The sequence below is a fragment of the Alosa pseudoharengus genome, unplaced genomic scaffold (genome assembly GCF_046254945.1).
Source record: "Alosa pseudoharengus isolate Yale_2024_CS ecotype anadromous, Long Island Sound unplaced genomic scaffold, YU_APseudo_1.1 YU_APseudo_1.1_scf_12, whole genome shotgun sequence".
Taxonomy (NCBI): domain Eukaryota; kingdom Metazoa; phylum Chordata; class Actinopteri; order Clupeiformes; family Clupeidae; genus Alosa; species Alosa pseudoharengus.
Window position 1 is genome coordinate 27,327,686 of NW_027468587.1, and position 17,500 is coordinate 27,345,185.

The following is a 17,500-nucleotide window of genomic DNA, read 5'->3' on the forward strand; positions in this document are numbered from 1 at the left end:
TGTGAGAAGTGTCTGCTAAATTAATTCTCACAACCGGCGCAACATCATAGAATGCATTTGAACATGAATAACTGCACTGCAAAAAATCCTAGAATTCTAGAATCTAAGTGAGATAAATGGGAGCATGGCTATATTGCCACAGCTCTACGTTTCCAGCCCTGAACCCTAACCTAACCCTTAAATTGTTTGCTTATAAAGGAGACATTTTTTGATATTTTTGCACTTGATTAAAGTTTTTTTGACCTTATTTTAAATGAAAATCTTCTTGATCTATTGGCAACTCTTGCCAGATAATTTGACAGACCAATCTTACACACACACACAACTGACACTGAGATGATGGCGTTTCTGGCTGTAAAACTGCAAAGCCAGAGAAACTAGATTCTCTCTTTCTCTAACATACACCACACCCTGCTCAGATAACAGCAACACACACACACACACACACATTCCCCCAGAAGAACTGGTATACAATAAGAATCAGTATGTGTGTGTGAGTGAGTGTGTGTGAGTGTGTGTGTGATGGTTGTTATTAGAGAAGGGTGTGGTGAACAGGGACGAGGGGAGATACTGGGAAACGATGTATAATTCAGGGGTCTTGAGCAACCTCCCATCTCATGTTATATTTCTTGTTGGGTTGATATGTGTCCGTTTCTTGAGGATGGATGCATACATACACACACACACACACACACACACACACAGCCAAACACACACACACACATACACACACAGAGTAATATGATGCACAAACACACACAAAAGGGTGATGGCCTCTTAGGCTGAGCTATGAGACATCATATCATCAAGAATCCATTATATTTGTGTGTGAGTGAGAGTGAGAGAGAGAGAGAGAGAGAGAGAGACTCTGTGTGTGTGTGTGATGTGTGTGTAAATAACGACTTTTTTTCTGCTGAAATGAATGTGGAAGCTTGGAGAGATTCATTTCTTCACAGAGCAACAGACTTATTCGTGCACACTAGTGTTCTAAACACACACACACACTCAATTATATTGCTACCACATACAAACACGATCACTGATTCACACGCTAAAACACACACACTTACTCTTTCTCTCTCTCACAAACACACACACACAAACAGGCTCACTAGCTCTCACACATGCTCACTACTCATGCTAAAACACACACAGGTTAAAACACAGACAAACACAAACACACACACACACACACACACACACACAGTAGAGCATGGTTTGCCTGGGTCTCACTAACACAGCTTCTGCGTGCTTAAACTGCTGTCTACTTGTGTTAGCAAAGTTTTAGCAGCAACATGAGGAGGCTCTCTCTCTCTCTGTCCCACAAACACACATATAGGCGTTATATAAAGCAACAGAGTGTGTGTGTGTCAGTAAAAGCGAGGTGATTCTCCCCTTTATGGGTGAGGAGACGAGAACGAAGGAGAAAGAGCGAGAGAGAGATGTAGAGAGGCAGTGGTCTGTGTTTATTTTCTTGTGTGTGTGTGCATGTGTGTGTGAGGAAGAGCATATGTAAACGTGTGTGTGTGTGTGAGCATGTATGTGTATGTCGGAGATAGAGAGAGCATCTGTAAGCGTGTGCATGTGTGTGTGTGAGAGAGTGAGTGAGAGAGAGCATATGTCATTGTTTGTGTGTGTGTGTGTGTGTGTGTAGGAAGATGGCATCATCCACTCCAGCTGGCTGACTCTCCCAGCTGTTGTTCTCTCCTTCTCTCCTCTCTTTCACTCTGTCCATCTTTCCCTCCCTCATTCATCTCCATCACTATCCATCAGCTATCCCTCCCTCTGTCTCTTTCCCTACCTCCGTCTCTCTCCATCCCTTTCTCTCTCCCTCCCCCCCTCTCTATCTCTCCCTCTCTCTCTCCTTTCTCTCCCTCCGTCTCCTCCCTCTCTCAGTCTCTCCCTCTGTCTCTCTCTCCCTTCCCCCCCCTCTCTCTCCTCCTCTAACTGACTCAGTGAAACAGGTCAAGTGTTACAAACTCTCCCCTCCAGCTCAACCTGCCTGAACACAACTCCGCTCACACTGCCACCACACACACAAACACACACACACAGGCTCAGCTCACACTGCCACCACACACACACAGGCTCAGCTCACACTGCCACCGCACACACACACACACACACACACACACAGGCTCAGCTCACACTGCCACCACACACACACACACACACACACACACACACACACAGGCTCAGCTCACACTGCCACCACACACACACACACATATAGGTTCAGCTCACACTGCCCACACACAGAGTACACACACACACACTGCCATCTCGCACAAAACACACACAGGCTCAGCTCACACTGCCACCATGCACAACACACACACACATACAGGCTCAGCTCACACTGCCACCACGCACAATACACACACAGGCTCAGCTCACACTGCCACCACACACAATACACACACACACACACACACACACACACACACACACACACACACACAATACACACACGCCCAGCTCACACTGCCACCACATACACACACGCTGCTCACACACTTTTCTTGTGTTGTTGATTTTCACCTCCCTGCTTCTTATACTTAGGCTACCCTCTCACTCACACACACACACACACACATACATACAAGTTAGAAACGTGTTGTATATGGCAGTGCAGCTGTAGCGGGGGAGGTTCAAATGTGTGTGTGTGTGTGTGTGTGATGTCACGCTCTGCAGCTCTGGTAGTGACCCTCAAATTAGGTTCTGATAAGGGAAATCATCTCCCTGTAACCTGGCAACCAAGCTCCTTAGACAGAACAGCAGACAATTCACACACACACTTTTCACATCAAAACACAGTCAGCACACACACTCATTAAATCATGTGCTTGATGGTGTGCATAGGAATCTTGTGTGCTTGCTGTGAGATTGGTTTCATTCAACTTATCAAAAATAAATATTAGGAGCCAATACTGCTCAGTGTGTGTGTATGTAGACAGTTTTTACCACTGAGCAAGGATGGGCAATTGACCTCCAGGTGGCCTCGAGGACCAGTGTTGCGGAGAGGGTGGGTGGTGGTCAGATGGAGTTACTGCTCTACAAATAAACTGTTGTTTACATTACCACCCCCCCTCCCCCCACAGAGAGGCTGAGACATATTTATTTATATTTCCACTTTAACTTATTCACATTTCATGGACAGATAGCACTTGTGTCTATTTTGATTATTCTTCTGTTTATAGTGTTTAACTCTTAGCCTCTAATTGGCCACTCCATTCCCCCACCCAACCCTAACCTTAACCCTTCAGCCCTTATATAAGGTGAGTGAGTGAGTGAGTGAGTGAGTGTGTGAGTGTGTGTGTGTGTGTGTGTGTGTGTGTGTGTTCTACTAAACTTGGTAGTATAAAAAGAAGGGCTACACATATTTGTCTGCTCGGGCCCCTGGATACACACACACACACTCTCTCACTCACACACATTGTAGGAGCCAAAATTATTTATTTCAGTGTCTTTCCTTATGTATGTTGTCTGAGTCATCTCCCTCTAGTGACTGGGACATAAATCTACATATGCAGGTAAAGCTACCTGGAGGCTGTGACCGGAGCCACCAAACGCTCCACACACACACACACACACACACACACACACACACACACACACACAAACACATATACACACACACACTGGTCCTTAGTTTATCTGGCCAATCCTTATTTTAAGTTAACCTTTAGAACCTCTGGCTTTATATCTTCATTTATTTGTAATAAACCCTGCTGTGTCATCATGAAAACAGCTGTGGAGGTACGGGTCAGACACTCAAGCTCAACCACAATAGTGTTTAAGACAAGACTACGGGAATAACCACTACATACATGCACACATAAACCAACACATACATATAGACAGATGCACAACCACACACACACACACACAGCAGCTACTTCCTGTATGTGTGTTTGACTGACTGAAACTGTGTGTGTGTGTGTGTGTGTGTGTGTGTGTGTGTGTGTGTGTGTGTGTGTGTGTGAGAGAGAGAGAGAGAGAGAGAGAATAGAGCAGCAATGCACTCCACTGGGCTGTCAGAAGGAGTTAGATAGCCCACTCCTTCATCCAACCATCACAAACACACACACACACACATCAAATAATATCACTACACACACACACACAACTATCTCATATCACCATGGAGATGGAGAAATAGAGACACAGAGGAAGAGAGGGGACTCGCACAACGACAACGAAAACAACAACATCAACAACAACATCAACCACCACCAGGGAGGGCTGGACAGAGACATAGAAAACACAACACGCACGCACGCACACGCACACACACAGACACAGACACACACACACACACACCCAGGATGGAGGTGGAGGCTGGAGTGAGACAGATAAAACAGGAGAAAATGATGAAAACAAAGAACACAGAGAAAAGAGAGAGATGAACAGAGAGAGAGAGATGAACAGAGAGATGAACAGAGAGAAGGAGGAGAGAGAGATGAACAGAGAGAGAGAGATGAACAGAGAGAGATGAACAGAGAGAGAGAGATGAACAGAGAGAGATGAACAGAGAGAAGGGGGAGAGAGAGAGATGAACAGAGAGAAGGGGGAGAGAGAGAGATGAACAGAGAGAATGGGGAGAGAGATGAACAGAGAGAAATGAACAGAGAGATGAACAGAGAGAAAGATGAACAGAGAGAGATGAACAGAGAGAAGGAGGAGAGAGAGATGAACAGAGAGAAGGGGGAGAGAGAGAGATGAACAGAGAGAGAGAGAGAGATGAACAGAGAGAAGGGGGAGAGAGTGAGATGAACAGAGAGAAGGGGGAGAGAGAGATGAACAGAGAGAAAGATGAACAGAGAGATGAACAGAGAGAAGGGGGAGAGAGAGAGATGAACAGAGAGAGATGAACAGAGAGATGAACAGAGAGAAGGGGGAGAGAGAGATGAACAGAGAGAGAGAGATGAACAGAGAGAAGGGGGAGAGAGAGAATATGATCGTAGGGACACAAAACAAAAAGAAAAACTGCAGAGGGGGAGAAAGTGGTGTGTGTGTATGTGTGGGTGTGTGTGCATGCGTCAGATGGCTGCAATGTGTGCAGACAAGGTAAGAAAGTGGAAGAAGACAAACAATGGATTCCATTTACTCTCTCTCTCTCTCTCTCTCTCTCTCTCTCTCTCTCTCTCTCTCTCTCTCTCTCTCTCTCTCTCTCTCTCTCTCTCTCTCTCTCTCTCTCTCTCTCTCTCTCTCTCTCTCTCTCTCTCTCTCTCTCTCTCTCTCTCTCTCACACACACTCACACACACACACACACACACACACACACAGAGTGTATGCAGAGATAAATGCAGACACACAAGGGTATGCAGAGATAAATGCAGAGAAGATAGGAAAATTGGAGAAACAAGTTTTGGCATTTGTCCTTATTGGGGTTCCCTCTTTCTTGTGCGAGTGTGTGTGTGTGTGTGTGTGTGTGAGACTGTGTGTGTGTGTGTGATCTGGGGTCTTTCATCTGCAGCTGGTTTGTTGTTGCAGGTGGCGAAGAGAGAGAGAGAGCGCTGATGCTCCCTGGGCTCCTAAACCAACACAGCTGCACACACACACATTACCACTCACACACACACATACAGTACACACACACACACACACACACACACACACTTCTTTTTCAAACATGCACGTGTACACGCCTCTATTCACCCCCAAATATGTGCAACATTCACATCACACACACACACACACACACACTTTCTTTCCTGCTCAATCTCTGATAAATACGCATTCTTTCTCCTTCTCTCACACACATAGTGTATTTTTCCTCCCCTTGACTATCCTGTCACCGTCACTACTTTATAACACACACACACACACACACACCATGTCATTTTATTTCACAGACACACACATTCAATCTTTATCTCCTTGACTTTACATTCCACACGCACACAGAATAAAAATGTTCACGTGATGGAGAGAGAGAGACTCAATGAACAAACACAAACATTATTCTGAAAATAAATCTCACACACATAAATGTTTCACATCTGTATAAGTATGAGTGTGTAACAGTCCTGCATAAATGTGTGTGTGTGTGTGTGTGTGTGTGTGTGTGTGTGTGTGTGTGTGTGTGAGATAGTGAGATGTGTGTGAGGGTGTGTGTGTGTGTGTGTGAGAGAAAGAAAGATGTGTGTGAGGGTGTGTGTGTGTCCCAGGCAGGTGGCGGTGACAGCAGTGGTGGAGGGAATATGCACTTATTCTCTGCTAGACGAGTACAAGCATGCACACACACACACACACACACACACACACACACACACCTTCTTCGCTCTGCTGGACGTCACACAGAAAAGGTCACCTCACACATTTCCATACATACTCCCAGTCTCACAGAGCACACACACACACACACACACACACACACACACACACAGTTTCTTACAGAGCACACGAACACACACACACTCCCAGTCTCAGAGATATACACACACATACATGTACACAAACACTCACACACACACACACACACGGATCGATACTCTGCATCAGTGCAGTAGTCCCGCAGGCCGGCCGGACCCCAATCATCAGATGCCCCTGGAGAGGTGCATTATGGGACACCAGAGCAGGCGCCACTCATCTATCAATCTGTTATCCATATGTCACTCCTGGACCCACAGTGTGTCTGTGCATGTCAAGAGTGTGTGTGTGTGTGTGTGTGTCCACGGGGAGAGGGTTTAGACTAGGCTGTCATTAGGCTCCGCCCACCATTCATCACACAACGAGCTGCTGACCAATCAGAGTGTGGCGGTGAAGCCTGGTCACACCCCCAGCTTCCTGCTGAGGAGATGAGTCGAGAGCATCACAGATGACACCAGGATGACTGCTCCAGGGTCAACACACACACACACACACAGACACACTGCTCGAACACACACAAACACACATCAACACACGCACACACGATCTTACACCACAGATGACACTAGTGTGATTGCTCCAGGGTCAACACACACACACACACACCCACACACACCCATCCTCACCCTTCCTCTCCCTCTGGTGTATAAATAAGCCCTAGAGTGCAGGCCAGACAATCAGCACTGATTAGTGTCTGTGAGCCCCATTTCACACACACACAGACACACACACACACACACACAGCCCTGTTTAACACTGCTGAGCTGACATCTGTATGCATGGGGCCACTCACAAACACAAAGACACAGCCACATACTCATAATCATACACACACACACACACACACAATATATGAGCCCACACACATGCCAACACACACCTCCACTAAAGGTAATGCACAATCAAGAAGCACAATTAAACACACACACAGATGCCACCGTGTGTGCGTGTGTGTGTGTGTGTGTGTGTGTGTGTGTGTGTGTGTGTGTGTGTGTGAGACAAGGACCATGCAACATAATGCAAACGTCTCGGATTCTGCATCAGACATTATGAGGCTCAGCCAATGAGCAACGAAGCCTCCCTGTCATGCTGTGAGGTGCTGTATCTGGTCATGAACTCATTCTCACTCAGCAGTGACACATTATAATTATTTATATTTAAAATATATATACACACCTACATGGTTATGGTTTGTTCAAAGTGACACACACACTTAAACATACACACATTTAAAATGACACTGTATAAAACATACACATTGAAACTGACTGACTATATAAACAAAACAAACACCAATTTTGAATTAAGGGGCATTTATATTACAAACAATAACTATTTCGATAACTGTAATTATAACACAAACGATAACTATTTAGATAACTGTAACTATATAACAAACGATAACGATTTAGATAACTGTAACTATAACGATATGAGCCTCCACACTGACCAATGATAAGGAAAGTCTTGCCTCATGTTGAATGAATGTGATGTCTAAAATTTGATGGATCTGATTGGCTGTCAGCTTTTTATTTTTCTCAAAATGAAAATCGTTCTGAAACTGATGCCCAACGATATCGTTCTTCAAGTCGTTATCATTATAGTTTATAGTCATAGTCATTAGCTAGAGCATTACTTTTTATCCTTATCATATCGTTTTAGTTACTGTTCGGTTTAGGTACCGATTTTATAGAAATAAATCAAACTGTGATTCTAACACCGTGGCTTTACTTTATATGCGGCTAACGGCTTTATTTAGCAGTCTGGCTGCGCTGTTTAGACTGCTGAAACAGGCCTGCTGCTGCTATTGTGGTGGGGAGGGCTTGTTTGTTTGTTTGTTTATTTATGACTTCATGGCCTAGTAAATAATACATGTGATTCCTTTGTGAAGCTGTCTGCATTTTACAGTCATATTAGCCTGATCGTAACCACACACACATACACACAGACACAGAGATATTACAGTCATATTAGCATGATACGCCCCACACACACACACACACACACACACACACAAACACACACACACACACACACACAGATATTACAGTCATATTAGCATGATACGCCACACACACATATTACAGTCATATTAGCATGATACACCACACACAGACACATACACACAAACACCCATAGGGTCATTCCACGTCAATTCAACCAGGGCCCACGCACTTAGGTCTCAAAAAATTCTGAAAAAATTACCAGGTGTACCTATGTTACCCAGGAGACACACTGTAAAATTACGATTAATACTTTCCAAGATACAGCCAGTTTTACAGGGGGAGAGGGGTGTCGATTTTGTTCGGCCTCTTTTTTTTGTCAAAGTTCACAAGCCCAAAGCACAAGAACTAAACCATGTAGGAGGCTCAAATTTTGCATGCTGTTACATCAATAGGAATAGTATGTAGCAAAATTGTCATGTTTGGTCTGGATGATCCTGCATGGTCATAGCTGCCCCTCAAAGTTGATAAAAATGTTATTGGAGTTTTTGGCTGGGCTCTGTTTAGGCCTTCAGAAGACATATTTATACTCAACATAGGCTTCCCTTACTGAGATAAGTAGAAACACTCTCACAAAAAGCAATGAACAGAAAAGAAATCCCTTCAGGGTCTGAACAGCAGACCTAACAAGTCTGAAAAATCATTTTGGTTCTCATTTTCAGAACACCCAAACACCTTGTGGGAAGATTTTTTAAATATTTTTTTCTTTATTTACCATAATCCCTTCTTTTAAAAAACACCAATTTGACTTGTCTTATGCAAATCTTTCTTTTTTATTTTCCACCCAGAACATGGGAAAAATGCTAGCCTAGAAATCTAGATGCGCCCCTAGCGGCAGCAAATTACATTTGCTGCAAATTACATTTGCTGCTAATTACATTTGCTGCCAGGGCTAGTCTAGCAACTCTCCGTTGGCTTGTGAGCTCCAGAAATCGAAACTTAATCAGGCATTGAAATCGTGTATAGAGTCGTTTGGTGGGCTTAACATAATGATTGATGGCAGAGTTGCAACGGTTTGGCTTGAATTCCCTGCTACTTGAAAACAAATATCCTATTGAGTCCTATTGCGTGCAGAGGGAATTTGAAAGACAACTGATTATCCCGCCCCTCGGACTGAGCACTGCGAACGGTGAGTGCCCAGACCCTACATTTTAATGTGGGTCTGGCTCGCCAGGCTAGAAAAATGCACCATTGAGATCAATATGTTTTGTATAGTTACCACAGGTTACTCTATACAACCACAGGTGGCACTGTGGTAACTCTACACAAAACATATTGATCTCAATGGTGCATTTTGCCAATGTTCAGGTGCATTTTGCCCATGTTCAGGGTGGAAAATAAAAAAGAAAGATTTGCATAAGACAAGTCAAATTGGTATCTTTAAAAAGAAGGGATCATGGAGAGTGAAGGAAACAATATAAAAAAAATCTTTGTATATTCCCACAAGGTGTTAAGGCGCTCTAAAAATGAGAACCAAAATTATTTTTCAGACTTGTGAGGTCTGCTGTTCAGACCCTGAGGGAATTTATGTTCTGTTCATTGCTTTTTGTGAGTGTTTCTACTTATCTCAATAAGGGAAATAAATTAAGAGCCAATGTTGAGTAGAAATATGTCTTCTGAAGACCTAAACAGAGCCCAGCCAAAAACTCCAATACAATTTTGATCAACTTTGAGGGGCAGCTCTGACCATGCAGGATCATCCAGACCAAATGTGACGATTCTGCTACAGTACCTACTATTCCTATTTATGTACCAGCATGCACAATTTGAGCCTCCTACAGTACATGGTTTAGTTCTTGTGCTATGGGCTTGTGAACTTTGACAAAAAAAAGAGGCTGAACAAAATCGACACCCCCCTCCCCCTGTAAAACTGTCTCTATCTTGGAAAGTATTGATCTTACATAAAAGTAATTTTACAGTGTGTCTCCTGGATAACATAGGTACACCTGGTAATTTTTTCTGAATTTTTTGAGCCCTAAGTGCGTGGGCCCTGGTTGAATTGACGTGGAATGACCCCATACACACAGATATTACAGTGATAAATGAACCAGAGGGGGAGGGATGGAAAACACACAAACACACACACACAAACACAGAGAAAGAAATGGAACCAGATCATATTTATATCAGCATGCAGACCTCCACTATCCCATGAGCCTCTGTGCTTCCCCAACTCCAGCGATGCCAGGCTGGTTGAGGGGCTGGGAGCTGGCCCTGGTGCCCGCTGTTGTGCCCGGGGTGGGCAAGGATGGGGGCCACAGGGGGCAGAGAGGCATGAGGGGATCCTGCCGAGTGCCAACTCAGAGCAATTAGAGGAAACAGATGGCCACCTGGCAGCCTGGACTGGGAGTGTGTGTGTATGTGTATGTGTGTGTGTGTGTGTGTGTGTGTGTGTCACACGGCCAGAAAGCATGGGACGAAAAACCCTGAAATGATGCAGCATGGCTTCCTGTGCCAGACCCAAGTGAGGAAAGAGTGTTCCAGACACACCCACAGACACACAGAGATAGACAGACAAACACACACACTGAGAGAGTTCGACCTCGTAAAAAGGAAGAGAAAGAGAATAACATTCTGAAGAAAGAGTCTGGGGAGGGATGGAAAAAGAGAGAGAGGGGGGAGGGAGAGAGAGGGGGGGGGGCAGAGTACAGCCATAACTGAGAGAGAAAGGGATAGAGACAGTGGAAAGAGCAATAGCGAGAGTGGGAATATGGAAGGGAATAGAGAGAGTGGGAGTGAGGGAGGTGAGAGAGAGAGAGAGGGAGTGGGAGTGAGGGAGGAGAGAGAGAGAGGGAGTGGGGGAGGAGAGAGAGAGAGAGAGAGAGAGAGAGAGAGAGAGAGAGGGAGTGGGAGTGAGGGAGGAGAGAGAGAGAGGGAGTGGGAGTGAGGGAGGAGAGAGAGAGAGAAAGAGGGAGGGAGTGGGAATGTGTGTGTATGAGAGAGTGAAAGTGAGGGTATACACACATGTTACAAGTTGCAAACATGTTTCATGTTACAAGTTACTGTTTCTCTTAATGCTGTCAATGTTCTAATTGTTATGATGTTTTAATTGTGCTTTGGCAACACTGTACCCACAGTCATGCTAATAAAGCATCCTTGAATTGAATTGAATTGAAGAGAGAGAGAGAGAGAGAGAGAGAGAGAGAGAGAGAGAGAGAGAGAGAGAGACAGAGAGAGAGAGAGAGAGTGGGAGTGAGGGAGGGGAGAGAGAGAGAGAAAGATGAAGAGAGAGGAGGAGAGAGAGACAGGTAGAGAGAGAGAGTGAAAGATGGAGAGAGGGGGAGAGAGAGAGCGAGAGAGACAGAAAGTAGGCCACAGTGCCTGTGGCTAGAGAGCTGTTGTGTTATTCTGTTATTCTAACAGTCAGCCATTCAAACAGACACCTGCTAGTGCAGCCATTTGCACACTCTCTACCAGGTGTCAACACCAGGAGCTGAGCGCCCTGGGCACACACGCACACACAAACAGAGATAGAGAGAGGGAGAGAGGGAAAAGGAGAAGGCGAGGGAAAGAAACACACATAGAAAGACAGAGAGAACCGTTCACCCACGCAAACAAATGCAGTGCTGACACTACACTATGTTACATTTTTACCAAACAGGTCAGATAGCATCACTTATTCAAACAAAGAGCCCTCTGTGTGTGTGTGTGTGTGTCTCAGAGGGGCTCTCAGCACCGGGCAGCTCTCAGTGCAGATAAGAGTTTCCGTTCACAGTAGACTAATGGACCAACCATCACATCCACATTCCTTAGCAGTGAGACACACACACACACTCCCCTCTGTGTGTGTGTGTGTGTGTGGGGGGGGGGGGGGGGGGGGGGAAGTGTGTTTAGCTTGACAGTGATAATGTAACTGTGTAACACTAACACACACACACACACAAACACAAGCTCAACAGCCTCTGGCTTCCTGGAGCGGAGCAACCATGACACATATGTAAATCATCTAACCTCTGTGGTAGGTGCAATATATATACACCATTAAATACACACTTCATTATGCATGTATGTGTGTGTGTGTACGTGAGAAATATATATACATACTTCATTACACATATGCAAATCAACTTATTTCCTTTTACATGACATATAGGCCTGTTGAATGATCTTAAAGGAGAAATTCTGTGATTTTTCACCTAGAAAAGTTGCTAGTTGCTAGTCCCAGCGGCTAAATTAGCCAGGCAGCTCGTGACCTCGAGAAACGGAGATCTATGTGAGAATCGCCAGATTTCTCCTTTAACTCTGCGTCCATGTTCTATTAGAGTGAATCAGTAGAATCTCGATTAGTGGGTTAGCGAGGTATGTTGCGCTCAAAAGCCAGGGCATGCTGTGAAACGAAAGTGGCTCTATTTTAGCGTCACTGTATCACCATGGTGTCTTATGCTGCCAACCAAACCTGGTCAGGAGCAGGTTATGCACTAAGTATATCACATAACTGCTATCGTAGTATCACTTAACTTATACCCCTGAATCAAGGCTTTGTGTAGCCTCGATATGTCTAGATAGCCTAGATATGTCGAACATGCTTCGTAGTATACCATACAGATGACCACTCTGATGTGACCATAACCAGGTTCCTTTATAAACATACTGTATAGGGTTGCTTTAGGAGATGAAGTAATACTTAATGTGGGCAAGAGCAGGCCACTTCTCTTGGTCACGTGTTTCCACTTCATCTGTGTGTGTGTGCGCACGTGTGTGTGTGTGTTTGGGGTGTGGCAAAGAGTCTTAAATGCCCCATTAGACAGCCAGACAGTCTTATCTGGTGATGATCTAGAGACTCTGACAACCTGTGACGTTTTTATCACCACAAACACACACACACACACACACAGGAATGGCCAGGCTTGACCAGTGAGTCAGAGCCCATTTAGATGGAGAGATAGAGACACCACAAGATGAAACAGGAGATAACAAAGCCAACATCAATATAATCAGAGGAACCAGACATGTGTGTGTGTGTGTGTGTGTATAGAAGCTTATGTAGAAGTGTGTATGTGTGTGTGTGTGTGTGTGTGTGATGGGAAAGGGACTCATATGAAGACTCCGTCCTCCGCCAGAGACCAACAGAAAAGTTCAGTTTGTAAAATCCCAAAAACTTTAATTGTAACCAAAGACAAATAAGACAGAAGAACACAGGAGTGGATCCAACTGGACTTGACCCGTCTGCATATCAGATGTGGGACAAGAACGGACCCTAATGATGGTCATCACTGGGCGCTCGTGATCAAGGAGGAACACGCAAGACACACGTCATAGGAAGCATGATCCACTTATACAATTCATCAGTTACTGTAAAACACTCATCAGATGACAGAAATAAAGAGAATAAAAACATCAGAAACATGTGAAAAGTCAAAAGGCCTCAAACAGAACAAAACAGTGTGATAACAATGACCTTTCATGCGCACAGCGGGACAAACGCCACATTATAAATTATTCTCATTTACTTCCCTTGATATTTTTATATATTTATACTATTTACAAAGTGAGTGTGTATACCAGTGTGTGTGTGTGTGTGTGTGTGTGTGTGAGTGTGTGTGTGTGTAGCAGGAGGCTGTGCTGGTTAAGGCTTTTGCTGAGATGACTGCATATAAGTCGACTCAAAGAACTCTTACACTTTTTTTTGCCCCCCCAATGTATGTGTGTGTGTGTGTGTGTGTGTGTGTGTGTGTGTGTGTGTGTGTGTGTGTGAGAGAGACAGAGTTGGCTGCAGATCTGAAAAGGAAAAGAGAGACCTCCTTCAGCCTCTGTGCAGTTATAACTAGCTGAGTGTGTCCATACACACACACACACACACACACACACACACACGCCTATTGGTGGAATGGCATTCCTAATTAGTAGTAGAAAATCAGCACGTAGTCTAAGCCTTCCAGAATATTCCACAGGGTTCTAGGGCTATTCTAAGAGTTCTAAGCACTCCCTCCTGAGGAACAGGGTTCTAGATTTGCTCTCTAATGTGAAAGAGATTCTAGAAGTGTCCCCTTGAAGAGAAAGAAGTTCTGGAAGATTACGGAAGATGACCATTACAGACCAAATTGACTGGGGGGGTGGGGGAGTGGCCTCTATCCCAAGTGATTGCTGTGTGAGTGCGAGAAAGAGAGAGAGAGATTGTGAGTGAGTGAGTGAGTGAGTGAGTGAGTGAGTAAATGAGTGAGTGTGTGTGTGTGTGTGTGTGTGTGTGTGGTCTTTCAGTGGGAGCAGCAGAACATTAGCCTCCCTGTCCTTCACCGAGGACAAACACAACTCAAGGCCACTCAGTCCCTTTAATGGACCTCTGTGTGTGTGTGTGTGTGTGTGTCTGTTTATTGTGTCGAGAGCTTAAGAGGTTCTGTCTGATAAGGTCAAGAGGTGTCTGAGTGTGCAGTGTGTGTATTCAGAGGTATAGGTATGTGTCCTACACGAACACACACACACACACAAACCTCCCTGAGTCAGTCCATTGCACACGCTGACTCAGACTGCTCACTGATGACCCTCTCAGGAGAAATGTACACAATCTGTCTAACTAAAGATTGAATGTGTGTGTGTGTGCGTGTGTGTCTGTGTGTGTGTCTGCGGTAACAAAGACAGGGACGAGGTGACAGATCTATTTCCAGCTTAAAGCAGCTAACCAGCCCAGTGAGGCCCACAGAGAAGCTGTGTATGTGTGTGTGTGTGTGTGTGTGTGTTTTATTGTGCATTAGAGTGCATTATTTTATATTGTAGATATGGTTAAGACAATTATGAATTGAGAAGTGTGTGACACATTTCACTCCCAACCTCCTGGGACACAATTACCTGTCTAGTGTTTCAACTACCTCTTCCACACAGACACACACACAGGGCCACTGGGAGGCAATTTCCTCCAAACATAAAGGAGGAGAAAGAAAGATAGACAGAGGAAGAGAGAGGGAGAGAGAAAGAGAGAGGAAGAGAGAGAAAGAGAGAGGGAGAGAGAACTCAGAATTCGATTTAAAACGTAATATGCTGATGTAACTAATAATTCTGTGTGTGTGTATGTGTGTGTGTGTGTCTGTGTTACTGGTGTTATGATCTACTGAGTGTATTTTACACAGCTGTTCTTCCTCACTGTTGGAGCCCCTGCAGCAAGGCATGCTGGGATATGCCTCAGTGGACTGCAGAGCCCGACTACAGACACATGCACACAACACACACACACACAGAGCAGACTGCACAGAGCCGGACTACCAGCCTTAGGGAGACACCCCCCCCCCCCCTTCCACACACACACACGCTCAGCATGAGAGAAAGCTCAGAGGTGAGCAGCCACTGATTCACAGCAGGCTTGATGGGTCACACAGCGTGCACAGTGTGTGTGTGTGTGTGTGTGTGTGTGTGTGTGTGTGTGTTTGGATTATGTTGAGAGGTGATCACAGGTGCCTTCTGCATGATTACACACATTACATCACTAAGGCCTTCGAGAACAACACACAAGGAGTCTTAAAGAGACACAGAGGAAGTGTGTGTGTGTGTGTGTGTGTGTGTGTGTGTGTGTGTGTGTGTGTGAGAGAGAGAGAGTCATCACATCCCGTCATAAATGATCAGTGGCAGCAATCTGTCCAGCACAGCCCAACAGACGCTGCGTCACATCTCATTACACACCGGGCCCTGGACACACACACACACACACACACACACACACACACACACACACACACACACACACACACACACACACACACTCCTGATGTGCCGTTTGGTGCCTTCTGCCTTTCTGCCTCTCATTCTTCACTGAGGCTGGTCAGTGTTTCTGTCCAGTATGACCAGATTGTGTGTGTGTGTGTGTGTGTGTGTAGTATCACAGAGTTGTTGTCTTTTGAGTATTTGTTTGGGTGATTTCGACATCTGTATGTATGTGTGTGTGTGTGTGTGTGTATGTATGTGTGTGTGTGTGTGTGTGTGTGTGTGGATGTGGATATGTGGATGTGTGTGTGTGTGTGTGTGTGTGTGTGTGTGTGTGTGGATGTGTCTCAACAGGCAGATGATACACCCTAGTAGGTCAACCACTAGATCTAATACGAGTACAGCTGGGACTCGAGTAGTGTGTGTGTACGCACGCGCTTGAGAGTGTGTGAGTGTGCGTGTGTGTGATGGGCATACACAGTGTCTCTCCTGGCCAGTGGTGTGTGTGTGTGGTGGGCATAATGTGTCTCTCCTGGCCAGTGAGATGTGTCCATGGAGAAGCAGGAAGCAGTAAGTCCATTCAAAAGCAGAAAGGCCAGATTGTCTCTCCATTTTTCTTTTTGGTCACTGTCCATTCATCCCCCCTTCCACTTGTCCACTCACCCCCCCTCCTCCACTCGTAGACTCATCCCCCCTCATCTGTCCATCCGGCCACCCAGCCTTCCATCCGCAAGCCCGTCAAAGGGGTCAGATAAAAAATAAGATTTTAGTGAAAAATTAAACCAACACTTCATCTCTCTCTCTCTCTCTCCACCTCCATCGTTTTTTTTCTCTCTCCCTCCGTCTCTCTCCTTCTCTACACGTAGACGGCGGTCCGTGAGATGACCGATCCGTCTCTCTGCGACTCCATGTCATCGTCCAGGTAGTGCTGGTCGTCGTGGTGACGGAGCTGGAGGATGGGCCCGGCGGCGGTGAAGCGGTCGTAGCGTTCCTCGTCCTCCTCGTCCGCCAGCTCGTCGAACTTCTTCCTCTCCGCCTCGTCCATCTCGCCGCTCAGCAGGATGTCCTGTGCCGTGGGCGTGGTCGACAGCAGCCCGTGATTGGCCGATTTCTCAGTTAGCCCGCCCCCAGACACGCCCTCACGGTAGGTGTAGATGGGCCCGTTGTTGTTGCCGGGGCCATTGCCGGGGCCACCGCCATTTTTACTGGCCTTGGAGCCGAAGAGGCGGGACTTGATGTCAAACGCCCCGCTCTTCTGGTTGCCGCGGTAACCCTGCTGCTGTTGCCGCCGGTTATGAGTCACCAAGATGGCCACAAGAGCACCAACCAATAGGAGGGCCAGGAGGATGCCGATGACTACGCCCGCTACCACCCCAACATTGGATGGGTCAGCAGGGGGATCTGAGAGAGAGACAGGGAGAGAGGAAGAGAGAGAGAGAGAGTGGGAAAGAGAGAGAGGGGGGGGGGGAGAGGGAGAGAGTGAGAGATAGAG

At 45.8% G+C, this 17,500-nt stretch overlaps 1 protein-coding gene across 3 annotated transcripts in view; it reads right to left on the reverse strand.

Moving 5' to 3' along the window:
* The window catches only part of LOC143119250 (nectin-2), a 111,724-nt gene that overhangs the window by 46,582 nt on the left and 47,642 nt on the right, over positions 1-17,500 (reverse strand). The window contains exon 7 of one of the 3 annotated variants that reach the window (XM_076280619.1): positions 13,455-17,409. The exons of the other annotated variants lie outside the window; for them this stretch is intronic. Within the exon in view, the coding sequence (XP_076136734.1) occupies positions 16,865-17,409 (545 nt within the window). The 3' untranslated portion in view covers positions 13,455-16,864. Of the gene's footprint in view, positions 1-13,454; positions 17,410-17,500 lie in introns of those variants that run through there. 3 annotated transcript variants of the gene reach the window in all.